Here is a 17,042-nt window from a genome sequence, read left to right as displayed (position 1 = left end):
ATAAAATATAATTTGGTATATTATCAAATACTTAACTATATTTTTTACACAGCAAGCACATGCAAAACAAATAGATCCTCTATGCACAAAATCATTTTGAATCTTGAATTCTAATTTATAATAAATGTCTAATTGGTGATAAAGAATTTTAAGATTAGATGCTAACACTAGTACTGCTTAAACTTTGAGCAATGGATACAATGCTTGCTTATTCTGCATTCAAAGATTATTCCAGAACAAGTTTTTATATATTAAAATATCTCTAGTTTTTTTATATATGTTATTTATAAAATAAATAAATAAATCACAATCTTACTACTTAAAACGACAAATTCCTTTTTTGCAAGATCATGGACAACTTTCCTCCTTTTTTTTTATGTGTGTGGAAGATTTAGGCCACAAATTGTAAATTATGAGCTTAATTTAGCTAAGCTCGTTTTAAAACTTTAACACGTCCATTGTGAGAACGTGACAAAGGAAAAAAGAAGGAAAAGCAACCGAGGCGGCAGAGGAAAGTTGCACGGTGGCCACCGGACCCAAGAGGCAGTGCAATCAATAGGCGTGAAATTTTGTGAACGAGCAAAAGAAGCGTGAAGGAACTTCACATTCACTCGTGTGCAGACTGCGGGTCCCTCTTGCCACGTAAAGAGAGAGTCCTTTTATCTCCCCTCCACTGCTCGACACGCAATGAGTGCGTGTCGCCTGTGCCAAATTCCGGCCAGTCTCGTCATCATCTCGTCTCATCTGGTTCTTTAAGCAGGAGAGAGAGAGAGAGAGAGAGAGAAGGGGTTGGTGTCTCTGTGTATAGCCCATAAAAGGTAAAGGCTGAGAGGATATGCCCATCTCTGTTAAAGCAATTGGCTGCTTGCTCCTTTCTAAGGTGGCAAAGAATGAAACATCTTTCTATTCTGTTTACGTTTTCTTTTTGGTATCCTATGGACTGGTAAAGGTGAAGGGTTTTCAGCTGGTTATGCCCTCAAAAAAAGCTGAAGTAAAAAGCCAATCACAGAAGGAATCTTTGCATGACCTGTACCTGATCTTGTAAGCCCACCACAAAGGAAAAAAGCTGAAGTAAAATAATATTTTTTTAATTTTTAAAAATTATTTTTAATAATAATATATTAAAATAATAAAATAAATTAAATTTTCATAAGAGTAAAAAAAATGGAATCGAGAAAATAAAAAAATAACTAAAAAAATTAAATTATAAAAAAAATTTAAACTAATTAAATTTTTGAAAAATTTAACCAGTTTATTTTGATTTTAATTTTATAAACTTGAAATCTAAAATATCAAATTGAACCGAATCCAAGTAAAAAAACCAAGTCAAACTAGTTTAAACCAGTTTTTATTTTAAAAAATCAAATTGAATCGAAACCGGTTAATTTAAATAAATTTTAATTTGATTTTAATTTGGTTATTTTTTTTTTGATAAAAATAATCATCCCATGAAACACTATTTATAAAGCAATTCCAAACTTAATCATCCCATAAAACACTATTTATAAAGCAATTCCAAACTTACTGGGATTGATTCAAATATTAACTCTTCAAGTCCCAAAGAATTAGTACCGGAGATATGCTCAGCAAAAAAAATATTAACGGGGATGATGCACTTTCTATTAGGATGCTTTTATTATAAGGTGATGTTATTTTTTATGATTAATCTCCTTCCATAATCTATTTATATTACTTAGATATTTTAAAATACTCTTCATTACTTTTTAAAAAATAATGATAGTAAAGGTAGAATTTCTTTTCTTTTTCCAATCAGGACATTGAAAATTATACCTGTCGCTTATCTACTACCAAATTTTATTTCTTTAGAAAACATTTTGGTCATGTATACTTAGAATTTTTTCTTGTTCAATAATTTCTTTTTGTTTACAAATACTATTCACCAAGAAAATATTTATTGAAAATGTATACTATAGTAATTAAAATATTGAAAACTTTGGTTTTTATAAATTTCTTATTTTTATTTGAATTCTTTTTCAATTTTAATAGAATTTGATGTCAAAATGAAGATATTCCATAATTATATTAGGAATAATTAAGGGGTAATAAATTTGTTAATAGAACAATATATTAATATTATTAATATATTATATTAACATATAATATGTTGTTCTATCATTTTGTAATAATATTGCATGCATATGTTATTTTATTACAATATAGCATGCATCTTATCATTTTATATAATAATTATAGATATTATATAGACAATATAAATGTTATTGTAAATAAGAAGGGGAAAGAAAGTTGATTTCATTGTAAATAAAATATCTAAAAATATTTAAACTCATTTTTCAAAGCATAGAAAAACATAAAATATAATTTATTACCTATTTGATTTGCAAGCTTAGCCGTGGATTAGATTGTTTTTTCTTTTTCAATACAATAGCATTTTCTACATGTTATTTAACATAAAAAATCTGAATTGCAAATAAAAAAATTTATGTATGTATTTAATTAAATAAATTAAAAATAATTTATGCAATCGTAACAAATTATGTAATCTAATTTCTAATCAGTCGAAGTTAACTAGTCAAACTCGTGATTCAAGTCATTCACTCCTCTAACGGGCATAGCGTAATGGTAAAGGGTTTGAGATCTGCATAACAAGTCTCAAGTTTGAGTTAGGGTGTGCACCTCTTGTAAGAACCTGAAACAGTCAAGGTTTTACTCACTCACCTAGGCCCACAAAGTGCGCTTTCCAGGAGGTGGGGTTTCCTCGAATCTAAAAAAATAGAGTCATTGACTCAATTGGGCTGAACAAGTTTTTTTCAATAATTATTTTTTGTCTTAAATAGATATTTATAAAATTAAGAACCAGCCAAATATCAGGTTAATTTAATAAAACTATCAAATCAAGATAAATTATGTTGTCCAATTAATAATCAATAAAATATTAAACAATAAAATTAAAAAATAATCAAACAAAAAGAAAAGATATCCAATGTGATGGTAAACTTTAGAGGAACAAAAGGAAAAAGGCCCCAGCACTCGATCTTGGTTGGCCTACAGCACATGGGCCTTAAGAAAAATGCTCGTGTTCATGGGCCTGAAGTAGCCATGCATCCAGGCTTTATTATTATTATTTTATTTTTTTTAAGTGGTGGATGATAAGTCATCCATCCCTTAAAACTTTGGATAAAAAATAAAAGGCAATGCGTTACCTACCTTAGCCAAATTTTGATGACCTTTGGTTGTCGCAATATTTGGTTGCAATTTTCTAAACCAAAAACAACTCATTTTCAATTATATTTCAATCCAAAAAGCATCCTAAACACCTATAAAATATTTACATGGTCTCAAACAACCTAAAAAAATAGCTCAAAAACCAACAATCAATTTGAAACCAAAATTATTTGTGAGCTCAAATCTACCATATAAGGCAAGTTCAAAGGGAAAAAAACACCTAGGATAAATTCTTCCCTTTAAAAGGACTCCATTGACATCAAAATCACTTTTTTTTTCGTGGTCTCAATTGGTGTAAACGATAACTCTCTCTTTCTACCATTGAAATCTAGCTATTTCCTCTCTTCTTTATCAAACAAGGGATCAAAAAATAAAGAAAATGAATTTTGGGACCAAAATTCATTTAGTTCTTAATTTTCAAAAATCCAAGGGATCAAATAATGATAATTGAAAAGGTGTGGGGACTAAAATGAACATTTTACCCAAACTTATCTTAAGCCACCCATTCCCATCGCGTTTTTCACTTTGATCCCTTGTTCTTTAATCCTATTATTCCTTAATAAATTAACCTAAATTGGCCTCTAATATAGAAATTTAAGGGTAAAAGTTTAAAAAAAAATCATTATAAAATCCACATTGAATTGTAAGAGTTGCTATAGTGTGTAGGAAAATAATATATTTTTCTATGCCTTTTAGAGTATTTATAATTTTAATGCACTTTACTTAATATTTCATATTTATATATGAAATCCATCATAGGCTAATTGTGAAAAATCCACACAAATCAAATAATTGGCAATATTCTATGAGTAATTGAACTAAATATAAATACATTTAAATTTTTAGAACTTTTAAAAGATTTCAACAAACAAATAGTGCATGATTTAACCTTCAGTTTGTGATCTGCACTGAAATTTCGGAGTTTTTCTTCATACGCACTCTTCTTTTTCTTATTCTTTTGGTTGCCTCCCCTCCTCTTCATACGCATGGCTTTGCCTAAGAAAAATAATAACCCATTGATAGTGACCATCCTACTTTACAGTTCATAATGTGTGTCTAACTATAACCTTAATGTTATCTTACTTTTTACAGTGGTGCTTGCTAACTATCCGTAGATTTGGAATTGAGTAGCGCATGATTTAACCTTCTTGTATGGAATTAAAGCCACTGTACTTCTGTTTATACACAATGATAAGTAAATCCCCATCAAACTATCCGTAGATTTGGAATTGAGTAGGGCATGATTTAACCTTCATGTATGGAATTAAAGCCACTGTACTTCTATTTATACACAATGATAAGTAAATCCCCATTTTTTCTATTTACTTCAACAATATCATTGTTAGAGGGGAGTGCATGATGAGGTTCCACGCCTGGTTCCTGGAATTGGGAACAAGCAATGGATCATGCTGATCAAATGGTGGGAGCTCACTGGCCTGAGAGATTTTCTGTCGTGAAAAAAATAATCTGATGACTGACAAAGTCATCAGGCCACTCCTTTTCCAACCTCATTACCACCAAGATCTTAGTAATTATATTAAGCGGCGGACATATATTTATTTATCACAAAGATTAGTGATATAAATCTGGTTTTTGCTGACTGCCACTTGCCTCTTTTCACTTCTTACCTTTCAGTTTGTTGCCCTTTCCGTTCTTCTTCTTCAAATGTTAATTTTTGTTTTTTAATATATCTTCAGATTAATTTATACATCAATCAAGCATTTCTCAACAATTCAAAGACAATTCTCCATGCACTAAACTATAATTAATTCATATCTTCGAACACTAGCTACGATAATTAATTAATGCCCCAGATTAATCTTCGAACCTGTAATTGTAAATCAGTAATGATTGTGTATGGAGCATGTGATCTAGGCAGAGCAAACTTTACATAAAACAAATTATATACTAAGGTCCAGCATCTACCTCGGAAGTGGAGTTCATTAATTATTATATGCTATATGGAAAGAAAAGCACAGTGGATCCTCTTGGCTCTTGGCAATGCCTGCTTTCTCTCCGCAGATCTTTCATCCTCATAATTTATTACTTTGCCTGCCATATTATAAGTCAGAGCGCACAAGAGTAAGCCTTCATCATGGATTTGAGATTAAAGAAAAATTGCCGTGTGGTGGATGGCATATTCATGTGAGGGGGATGCATACTTTACTAACGAAATCATCTGCAAGATTTTTCAAACATGAAAACCCTAATGATGCGCTTAGTTTTCAGGTTATGAGCACCACAAATATGGTTCCAATTTCTACTAATATAACACCTTATTTGGCTGCCCAGATCCTACATATAAACCAATTCTTTATGTGAAAATGGAAGTAGCCATGTGAGAAATTAGGTATCATGCTTCTAATTCTAGCTATGTAGTTCAAAAACATGAAGGGTACAGAAGCAAGTACTTGAAACATTCCATGGAGGGTCTCGTCAGATTTTTCACACAGTTAGAAAATACATCAGATACTGTCAATCGATGTGTTTTTTTATTGTATTTGTCTTCAAGATTACATGTAGCTGAAGACAGAATTGCGTGTGGAATCGATTTTTAAAAAAGAGGTAAAATAATATAATTTAATACTCAATTATTTGATTTTTTTTAATAAGAGAATAAGAGGAGAAGAAGTACTACTTCGTAGAACTGAGCTGAAAGAGCATTAAATATTAGAGAATCAAATATCCAAGACTTCTGGTTTAACGAATCTGTCGAGCCTCGTATATAATATGGAAAACGCCTGCTTTTTCCACCATTTTTTTATGTTTTGATTCTGTGTGTAAGCATCGAACTCCTGCTGTTCAAGAATTGAAATAGTAAAGAAACAAGGGGCATCTGTTACTGGAGGTCCCTACTGTCAATGCCTTGGCATTTATGATACATTCAAATTAGGCCTCGCTTGGCTCCCACCCTACCAAACAACACACAGAGTGTTTTTAGGGTTCATGTTAGTGGATGGTTTTTGTTTCTTTCAAGTTTCAAGCACTCATCTACGATATCATGACACAAAACCAAGAAGTAAGGCTAGTTGCCATTTGTATTTCTGTGTTTGGTAAACGAAGAAAATTAAAAATAAGAGAATGCTCTTTCCCCGTCCAACTTGCAGCTACAATTATGTAGTATTATACATGCATGCCATGGACGACAATAATCTTCTTGCTAAGATCTTGTTAAACATGGTTGTTTGCAAAGAAGATCCATATATCAAGTGGGGCTGATCACAGATCTAAAATTAATCCAAAAGTTAGAGGTGTAGCCAGGGTGAATGTGATAGAGATTTGTTTTTCCAAGAATTCCCTGAGTGTGTTGTTTAACTGTAAAGTGACGGTAAGATCCTGTAATCATCATCTACTTCTTGTGGCCATTATTACCAAGAAAAGCATCTGCTTTTTCAAGAATTAACACCAGCTTTAATGCAACTAACCTTAACCTTTTCTCACCCTACTTTTTGCAGCATCTTGGAACATATAATAATAATAATAATAATAATATATGCAGTATCCACAACAACAAACTTGTTGCCCCTCGTAATCTGAGGTTTTTATATAAAACATTTAGGAACATATAATAATAATAATAATAATAATATATGCAGTATCCACAACAAAGGAGTGTTTTTATATAATAATCTGAGGTTTTTATATAAAACATTTAGTTTAAATTTCACAACCAAAAACTTATTCATGGAAATAACATAATTCATTTACACGTGTAAATGCGTGACAGGAGTGTTTTTCCAGCATTTCTACTCCCAGTCAACAAAACAAAAATAACAAACTCCAAAAGATATATTCAACACAATTCATAATTCACATAATCAGTTCAACATAAATCACATTTAATTCAATTCCATGTTAACTCAATTCATAATTAAACGCACTCAATTACTTTTATATATTAATAAAACCAATTCTCATAATATTCAAATATATCATTTAACTACATCTAGTAATTTATATTATGGATGAGTCTGCGATAACAAAACCATGAACATTTCCTCATTCACAAAATGGCTTATCCTTTGCTAATATTGTTTCTAGACGCTCAATCATCCCAAATTCATCAAGTGGAGGACAATAAATGCCCTATGGTGACATATTGGCTAAGTGAATCTAAGAACCATGTTCAATTACTATTTATCTTTTGTTCAACTAAAATAGAACAAAATAAAAAAAAATTATTATTCAGTTATAAACAACTTCAATCAACAACTTTATATTTCCAATATAAGTGAGTTTCATTAATACTTACTAGTGCATGATAATATACAAACCCCTCAACTGAAGTTTCAAATATTCATAAGACTCTCTTAAATATTGCTTTATTGCCATCAATTAATTTTTTTATCCCATTTGATAACCATACCTGAATTTGATTTTTTAAAAGCTAATACAATTCTATATAATATTTGAAAGAACTCCTCATGTGAACCAAATAATAGCTTCAATACTTTTTATTTAGCTATCCATATATTGTGACATGAGACATCATATTAAAAATCCCTATACATAGTAGCTTGAATGGTCACAATGTTAATACTTGTTTCGACTTTAATAATAGTCAACATCATATTAACAATAAAATCTAAGTCAATATAACGATGACATTAAATAACTATAGTGTTGAGATATCCTTTTAATTTTTAGATCTCAAATTAATCAGAATTATTGTGATAACCTTGTTTTAATATTATTGACATATTGGTTCATATATACATTGTAATTATACATAAGTTGTGGTTGAATGTTGTACATTATATTACAATGAATTCTTTATATACCTCAACTTAATTGTAATAATTAATTCATACTTGTTTCAAAAAGTTTTGTCTAACCTCCAATTTAATAATTAAGTATGAATTTTTATACAACTTAAAATCCAGTCATTATATGTAATTTGACCAAACTCACTAACATCCTCAAATTTACAAATAAATCTCATGAATTGGCATTTTAGCTTAGCTAACTTGTCTTCCTCAACTATGTTATCAACATGATGGCCAACTTCCTTCTAAGTTGGTTCAAAGTTAATAATATAGAGGATTTATCATACTTAATTGAGCTTTTATATCTATAATTCCTTGTGTTGATGATTGGTTCATTACATTACCACCTATTCTAGATGAAATAGTTGTATTTAATGCTTGTGTGGTCATTTGAAGTGTAACTTAAAACCTAAATGAATTTCATATTAAAACAATTTTCTCGTTTAGATCTACTATCCAAGTAGAGCTTTAAAATTTGCATCCTACATTTGATGGTCAGCCCAACCACTTCCATCACTAGAAATAGACACATTAACATAATGATTTAGACATACCCGAACCTACATCCTCCAAGTAATGTCAACTTTAATTTAAAAAATTTCACTCAATGCCTCAATATATTAAATATTTAAGTTCAACAAACAACATGTCTAATCTAGCACTTAAACATCCATACTTTCTCTATTGTAAGTGATATCATTATCGGTATTGATAATAGTACCACCATAATAACATAATAATCTCATACTAGCATAATGTTTGGTTATTACCTTGGGACATATGTGACAGAGATAGTAGAGATAAAAATATGTTTAGTTAAATAGAAAAAAACAGAGATATAAAAATAAATTTGTTATTTGGATAATTTTAGAATGAATTTAAGTATTTTCAAAACAGGAGGTACAAAGAGAATATATATCCAAAGAAAATATTTTATATTTTTTAATTTCTAAAATATCCTTGTAAAAAACTCCAAATACCAAAATCATTCAACTAAGAGATGTAAGAAAAAGATAGTTATTATCATAATTTTAAAACTCAACTTGGGGTTCAATCAGAGGCAAAGCTTGAGTCACGAGTCGGGTTGACTCGAGTCAACGTAAAAATTAAAATAATTATTATTATAGTTTTAAAACTCAATTTAAGGGTTGATCCGGGGCAAAACTCGAGTCACGAGTGATGTTGATAATTGGCTTGATCAACATAAGGACAAAAGTTCCTATTATTATAGTTTCAAAACCTGACCGAGAGGTGACCTGAGATAAAGCCCAATTCATGGATCAAGGAAGCCAATCTAGGTTGACTCGAGTCAATATAGAGATAAAAAAAATTATTATCATAATTTTAAAATCCAAATTGATGGATGAAGATAAGGCCTAGGTCATGAGTCAGGAGAGTCAACTTGGATTCCCAAGTCAACATATGGATAAAAGTGAATATTATCATAGTTTTAAAATCTGACTCGGGATTTAACTTGAGACAAGGTTCAAGTCACGAATCGGGAGGATAAACCCAATTGAGTCAAAAAGAATTTAATAATCAAAACAACCTTGTTTGGACAAAAAAACATTCAAGAAAAATCAATGAGTTTCTGACCCATATTTTATCCCAAGTCAACCCAGGTTTTTAATGAGATCAAGTAGAGTCAGTCAATTCTTTATTTTAAAAAAACTTATATCAATTCAAGCCTCAGGCCAGCCTAGTTCGAGGTCAACTCGCCAAGTTAGTTCTAGTTTTATAATTAGAGTTATTGTAATATTATTAATTTCAACACTCAATATAAACTAAAAAAAAATCTAATTATTTTCTAAATATATATGTTTGACAATAATACATATTATGGATAAAATAGATTTTTTTTCTTATTTTATTTTATCTTGTTTACTATAACTAAACATGATATAAAAATAATTATTTTTGTTTTAAGTACCACTATCAAACATAATTTTATATGTTTTCTCTACTTTCTTCTCTGACAACATCATCAAATCATAGCTTTGAAACTTGACCCGGCCTAGCTAGTCAACCTGAGGTTAGAACAGGGCCGGGTTAAAGAAAAAATAGTGGAAAAAAAATTCAATGTGACTCAGTGACCCAGTTAACTCAGAAAGATCCAGTCAAAATCTTAATTGTAACACGTTAATTTTAATTTTTTTTACTAAAACGATGTCGTTTTGATTTTTTAAAATAAAAAAATTAATCCGGGTAACCTGATAATCCGGTCAATAACCAGAACCCGGGCCTTAGACAGGGCTAGCCACTGGACCGGGTCTGGATACTATGTATCAAATAAATATGGAAGATTCCAATTTCTGTCAAAGATGGAATTGTCTTAGCTACTTCACCTTTCTCTCATTTGATAAGGGATGTTTTATGTGAACGAGTCCGCAGCTAAACAGAGGCACGAAGCAAATGGCACATGATATGACTAATAATCAGTCGTTTGGACACCGGAGGGAATAGAAAACAGAAACAGCCAGAAGTGTCATGGTAATCTCTCTTTCATAGTATGCATTTTAAGAGCGTGAACAAATTGTGTTTTACCCTCGTGAAAATTACTTTAGAACAAAATTTAATTTTTTCAGCTAGCGGCCAAGTCTTTTGTAGCTGATCATGGTAATTCCTCGTCCCTCTTCTTGTCTTAGTTTAGTTCCAGCACACCAACCTAAATGAATGACACGAATCCAGAGAGCAAGAAATAAAAGCCATAGCACTAACTGGATCGTCCTAGTCTCTGTGATTCGATCCAGTTAACTCCACCACATGAAATCAACAATCAATCCTCTGATGAAATGTGGAAATCTAGGAAACAGCTCATTTCCATGGCAATGTTACAGTAAGGTACATGCAATCAGTGCGCTAGTGTCTACAAAAAGCAACTACAGAACAGAATAAAAAAGGGAACTTAAGGCAACAAAACTGCTTCATTGCTGCTTCAAGTCCTCGTCAACGGTCGGATTTTTCCAAGGAAAACAAATTCAATTGAATGTTTTCAAGTCATTCTATGAAATGAGAGACTATCTTATACAGCTATATAGCGTGCCATAACATTCACGAGGGCGCATTGAGCATTGCCATTTTTTATCCCACAAGAAGCTATCGAGAACTAATATACTGGATTAAGAACAGATCATAACTATTGCTGATTAAATTACACAGATGGGAAATATTTGTTTAGATTAAAGGGCAGGGAATAGAACTCTTCACTCCTTGTATCACCCTTGAATGATCGGAATTTGTCCCACCAGTGCTTACCCCTGTCTTTCCTGATTGAACTATCTTTTCTATGTAGTGTGGTGTCCAGGAAATAAGCCAAGAAGCCCGCAACAAATGCTTCTGATGAGAAAGGAACGTTTACAATATCGTTGAACTGCCAAAGAAGAAAAAAAACCAAGATTTTTATCAGCCACGGGCATAGATTTATATAAGCAAGACAGATCAGGGTTGGAAATTTTCATGCATACCCATCTTCCACCAGTGTGAACGGGACCATAGCCCTTAATTGCAGTGTACTCATTAAAGTACTGTGGCACGGATAATCCCATGAAAATAGAAAAGCCTAATATGAACTTTGTTCGGAAGCTGTTGAGATTACAGAACTGAAGAAAGCTAAGACCAGCAGCACCTGGAAATCCATAGTGAAATGGACAAATCATTAAACAAAACCAATCACAATATATCAGAGAGATTCACAGCTGCTTGTGAACCAAAATATCATGATATACATACCCACGTACGCAAAGAAAAGGCAATATAAACTTGCAAAAATGGGTCCTGGAATTGAAGCAAAGATTGCCCCAAATTTTCCTGCACAACAACGCAAAGTTGAGCGTTAGAAGTTAACACTATACTAACAGCAAAGTTGAGCGATAGAAGTTAACACTATACTAACAACAAAGATGAATCATGCGCATCAATATGAGAGCATTGAAAAACTCATATTGACTTACCAAGAATGGAGAAGAAAATCATGAATCCTGCAGATATCTGGACAACCCTTCGGCTGCCAACTCGTGTTAAGGCCAAGAGACCAGCATTCTCTCTGTACACAGTAAAGCTCGAGTCAATTTTGAAGTTACTGCATCTGAATGTATAAAAGCTCATGCACTGGAAAGGCTTTCCTAGTGAGTCTTACACAGATACTGAAGATCCGTTTGCAGTTCCAAACAGCCCAGAAAGCAAAATAGCAATTCCCTAAAGCAGAAATAAAATGTTAACAATGTAAGAAACTCAATATTCATCTGAATCATCATTGTTCTTTATACATGGAATACATAGCAACCACCGGAATATACAGCTACAAGTTCTATATATTAACATCCTTTTCTTGCTCTTATTCAGGATGGATTTCATGTTAGGGTAAAGGAGGAGAAAATTACCCTAGGGACCTTCACTTCCTGTAATTGGGTTTGGTAAGGGAAGGGAGGGGTAAAAGCTTTTCATGGGGGGAAGTTGTCTCTTATATTTTAACTTTCTCTAAGTTGGTGCTCGCACTTTGCATTGGAGACCAACCAATACGTATTTCTTTAAAATAATTATAGTTTAAATTTTGATTTGATTTGATTCTTATTGGGCCAACTGACACTCATAATTTTTTAAGACTCCTATAAACAGACATAGAAGTTCACTACCTGACACTTGGTTTCACCCTTAAAAACTTAACATGTTAACATTTTGCCACCATTTTTTTCATCCTCTACACAACAAAACTTTAGAATAGCGCACACATGCATGACTGCACATAACAGTGGCTAGGAATAACATTTCTCAAACAAATCCTGGACATGAAGCAAATCACTTAATAGCTTTGTCTTGCCCGTGGCAAAAGGAATTATTGATGCATGCCACAGCAAAGTATGAAAATTAAGACAAGTATTTACACAATATCATAGACACAAAAACAACCTTTCAGAACTAAGAAACTTAAATTTTCAGTTTCAATTACAAAGAAGCCAATATCTTTTTATTACCTGCCAGCCAATACCACGGCTAAGAACGGAAGGTGGCATATGAGTTGCACTTGAATACCTTGACACAGCAATAAATGCACCAGTGGACTGCTTATTCAAGGACAGTAATTCAGTTAACTTCCAAGATTAATTTAGATAACAGTTGCATCAAGTAACCCACATAATCCACACAATAAATATTTAAACTCCACCAGATAAACTAGAAAGAGAAACCAGAAAATAACAAAAACATTGAAAAAACAAGTTGAAATTGTGGAAATTGTGCATTTCACAGAGAAGTTTTATTTACATATATGGCATTAATTGTCAGCTCATCCACATTACAGCAATCATGTGATTTAATATTGTATGGTACCACTAGTATGGCCATATGGGATAGGGATGGAAAATGACTTGACAGTTGAAATAGAATATCTATGAAGAGAAAAATAATACCAGCAAATTGACAATAGCTATGATGATGTTGCATGATGCACTTTGATTCTTAGTTTAAAGCAATGGCAAATGGTAAGCATGAGGGAGAAGTAAAAATACGAATGGAAGAATGCAAACCTCTACAAGAGCAACAAAGGAAGCCATCATCATGGCAAAAGCTTCACCAGCATCAAATGAAGGTGCTCCCCATTGAAAGGGGTAGGGAATTCTTATCCTGAAAAACCCATAATTCCAACAAGGAATCGTTGATGTCATCTCACGATACTAAGACATGATTAAAAAAAAATATTATACTCCATTAAAGCAAACTCATGCTTTAATCAAACTCTTAGTTCACAGATACCAATTAGAACCCAAATTAGTTGTCTGATCCAATGACATTTATTCTAGTCAGAATCACATAATTGCATCGCAAGCACTTCCCAATAGGACAATGACAACCAATGCAAATGAATATCTAAGCAGTCCCCAATGATGGGCCGTCTAACTCATCTTTCAAAATCAGCTTGTCCATGAGTAGACATGGTAACCAAGCACATTAATAGAGAAAATGAGTGAAAAGAGCAATCAATTCACACTTTTATTTTCCACTAGATAAAATGAATCGGTTAAAAACAGTCTGCAACATCTTTATTCACCGGTTTTACTCTTTATGCAGTAAAATACCTCAATTAACAAACCAACAAGTATTTACAAGTAATAGCTAAGGCCATTGTGATGAGAGATTACCAGGTCATCATAAGGCATGACTATTGCATTGACATTTTAAAGTTCAAACTAGAAAGAGGAAAGAATGACAAGTAAAGATCCACTGTGTAACACCACTGGGTGTGGTCCAATGGTGCAGGATGTGGTAGAATTCCTGGGTTGCTAAAATTTGAGTAGTTCCCTTGTAAACCAAAAAAAAACAAAAAATATCCACTATATAAAGGATAAGCCAAGAAGTAAAAGCTAAGTCATGCAGATGCTTTAAGATGCAATGACTAACCATGGGGCAGCATCTATAAGTCCAGCACGATCAGTACGGCAAATTGCTTGTGTCCTTGGCGCTGCATCATTATAAGCACCACCCACTGTGAGCAGATGAGCATAAATCCATACAATCACCACAGCGAATATGACAGCAAAACGATCAAAGACATGTCTTCCTAACTTTATCGCATGAGGCATGTACTGCAAAACAACCAATGACAATTAATTATCTCATCCTAACAACAACTATTACTAATAGAGTAACAATATGCACAAAAGCAAGAGATGACAGAGCATGGCACGATCAAAATAGCAACAAGGAATGCATCCAAAACACATCAACATAAATACCTGTGAAACAAATACTAAGATGACAAGCTCTGGCAAGCCAATCTCCACGCATTTGGCAACCTAAACATTTCAGTGTAAAACTTAATACCCAACTGGTAACAATATCTTTATACATAATAAGCATGGGCATGAAAATGTAACAAAAGGGGAGATTACGCCAGGAAAACCAAGCTCATACAGCCCAAAACCAACGAGAGCTACCAAAGGAACAGCTGAAAGTGGACTCAAAAACCTGCAAAAAAAAAAACAAGAACTTTGATGCAGAGTTTACCCAAGCAAACATCGAATATGGCAGAAAGATGTAACAGGGCTATGTAATAAGCCAGGGTTCATTGATTCATAAATTCAGTTGACTCACAATACATAGATGGTGACTTCTATATCTTAACCAATAATTATATCTGCTTGTCATCAAATGCAATCGATAACAGGGTGCAAGCACTGCCAAAATATAAGCATTAGTTCAGGTTCCGAACTAACCTCGTGACATTACGCCAAAGTCCACTGAAACCTAGAACTATCTGAAGAGTAGAAGCTACAATGAGAGCACCTTGTATTGCACGCATAATCCTCTTAAACTTCTGTATAGGCATCAAAAGTCCTCATCAAGTTACTCAGGGGATATACATCAGTAAGGCTAAAGTGATGAGAGGGAGCAGGTCAATGTATATAATATACCCCTGCCCACTAAGTGTTTCTCACATGAATGAATGAAATACAGTGTAACGAAAGGTTTCATGGGAACTAACACTAGCTCTTCTATATCATTAATAGACAGGTGTCACTTGACATTCCAAACCAAGATAACCTTATATAACAGAAAATAGATAAGAAATAAAACCTCAACAGGATCTACTTCATCACTAAATCGACCAGAAAGGATAATTGAAATTGTAGTTGGGACAAAGGTGTAAGAGCCTCCAATAACAGCAGGCAAACGAGTGCCAAACAAACTCTGGAGCAATGTGTTCAAACCAGCAACAAAGAGAAGTGTCTGGATCACATCGGCCTTCTCTTTCTACGAAAACAACAGTTGCCACGTAAGTCGTAAGATTCAAGATCACCACAGTTAGTTGAGAAAGACAAGAGCTATCAGTATAATGTTATTTTTCCCTTGGTCTTACATTTCCACCTCCCATTTGAGGAACGAGAGCAGAAGGAATGAGAACAGTAGTTCCAAGCATCACAAGGTAATGTTGGAAACCAAGTAGGATAGCTTCCGCTGCAGCGCACAATTTTGAAATAATCAAATGCAAGCAAACCCTTATGAATAATGCATGAAAATAATCGAAAACCAAATACTTTGTCCAATTTCAAACATTGTTACAACCAAAAAAATAAATCTGAAGGGAAAAAAATGAACAGAATAGAACAGATCCTCTTAGCTTAACAGATTTCCTTAAAATGGAAATCGCAAAAAAAAAAAAATCAACGGATAATAAACATTAAAACAGCCTAAGAAACTAAAGACAATGTAATTAAATACAAAAGTAGTTTTTGTTTAAAAGGTGGTTAGTATACCAGAATCTTGAATGAAAAAGGAGTTAGGTTTATATGAACATAAACAGCATTTAGCCTTTTGAAAAGAGAGTATATACCATAAAGATAAAGATAGAAAGAAAGCTCAAAAAAGCTACTTTCAACCAAAACAAGATTCAGAGATAACAAACTATACTTAAAAAAAATAGATTCATTGACAGGATTCTAAAAAGACAGAGAATGCTCACGCCACGGTGGTGGACTAGTAATGCAATAAGAAACGTTAGGAAGCTGCTCCCTTGGTGGATGTGGTTGTGGCTCCTCAGCCTTTCCTCCTCCAGCCATCACTCCTTTCTTTCCTTCTTTCTCTTTAAACAGAAAGAAAAACTGCAACCAAAGATAAGTGAGAAAGTAGAAGAAGAACCCAGATCCAAAATATCACAGAGAAGCATAAACAGTACTCAACTCAATAATGCGAGCAGCGGCAAGAACCAGTGCTGAGTGACTCAACTCTTACTAGTTACTTAACCCACCAAGTATATAATAAGAAAAGAAAACACAAAGGTGACAAAGGTGAAGAAGAAAAGTGCCTTTTTCAACAATGGCTATTCCCCTGTCTTCGAAATCAAAAATCAAGAATCTAAAGTAAAATTACTAATCACGTACCCCACACCCTTCCACAGTAGAAAAAAGGTGTTCTTCTCTTAAAAGATGAAAGGGAGGAAAACACCCGTACGCCTTTTTTTATTTGATTATAAAGTGGAAAGTAATATCCATCAAAAACAGTGTGGATGGTGTGAAACAGCAGTGTGTAACTAACACAACATGACGACAATCTCTCTCTCTCTCTCTCTTATCGTTTATT

The 17,042-nt window shown here is 32.9% G+C and overlaps 1 protein-coding gene across 4 annotated transcripts; it reads right to left on the bottom strand.

Annotated features, from left to right (window-relative positions):
* Positions 1–10,866: 10,866 nt before the first annotated feature.
* LOC105128583 (nucleobase-ascorbate transporter 6) lies at positions 10,867–17,042 on the bottom strand. Of its 4 annotated transcripts, none has more exons than XM_011030307.1 (15): positions 16,644–17,042; positions 16,426–16,564; positions 15,823–15,920; positions 15,540–15,716; positions 15,179–15,279; positions 14,855–14,930; positions 14,699–14,758; positions 14,364–14,548; positions 13,493–13,589; positions 12,941–13,027; positions 12,106–12,164; positions 11,921–12,012; positions 11,700–11,777; positions 11,435–11,595; positions 10,867–11,340 (listed from the first exon to the last, which is right to left on the bottom strand). In XM_011030307.1, exons 2-15 carry the CDS (start codon positions 16,520–16,522, stop codon positions 11,122–11,124), a joined length of 1,587 nt encoding a protein of 528 aa, XP_011028609.1. In that variant the 5' UTR covers positions 16,523–16,564; positions 16,644–17,042; the 3' UTR covers positions 10,867–11,121. The 4 variants fall into 4 exon arrangements, with proteins under 4 accessions (XP_011028609.1, XP_011028611.1, XP_011028612.1 ...); XM_011030309.1 differs by having other exon boundaries at positions 16,768–17,042; XM_011030310.1 differs by having other exon boundaries at positions 16,844–17,042.

This window comes from Populus euphratica, unplaced genomic scaffold, assembly GCF_000495115.2.
Source record: "Populus euphratica unplaced genomic scaffold, PopEup_1.0 scaffold111.1, whole genome shotgun sequence".
Taxonomy (NCBI): domain Eukaryota; kingdom Viridiplantae; phylum Streptophyta; class Magnoliopsida; order Malpighiales; family Salicaceae; genus Populus; species Populus euphratica.
This window is presented reverse-complemented; position numbering and strand designations above follow the sequence as displayed.

Coding starts and splice junctions, on each gene's coding strand:
- LOC105128583 (XM_011030306.1), bottom strand. CDS start 16,522: ATGGCTGGAGGAGGAAAGGCTGAGGAGCCACAACCACATCCACCAAGG. Junction 11,778..11,920: donor GATTTTCTTCTCCATTCTTG/GTAAGTCAATAT, acceptor GTTGTTGTGCAG/GAAAATTTGGGGCAATCTTT. Junction 11,341..11,434: donor TTCACACTGGTGGAAGATGG/GTATGCATGAAA, acceptor CTTCTTTGGCAG/TTCAACGATATTGTAAACGT.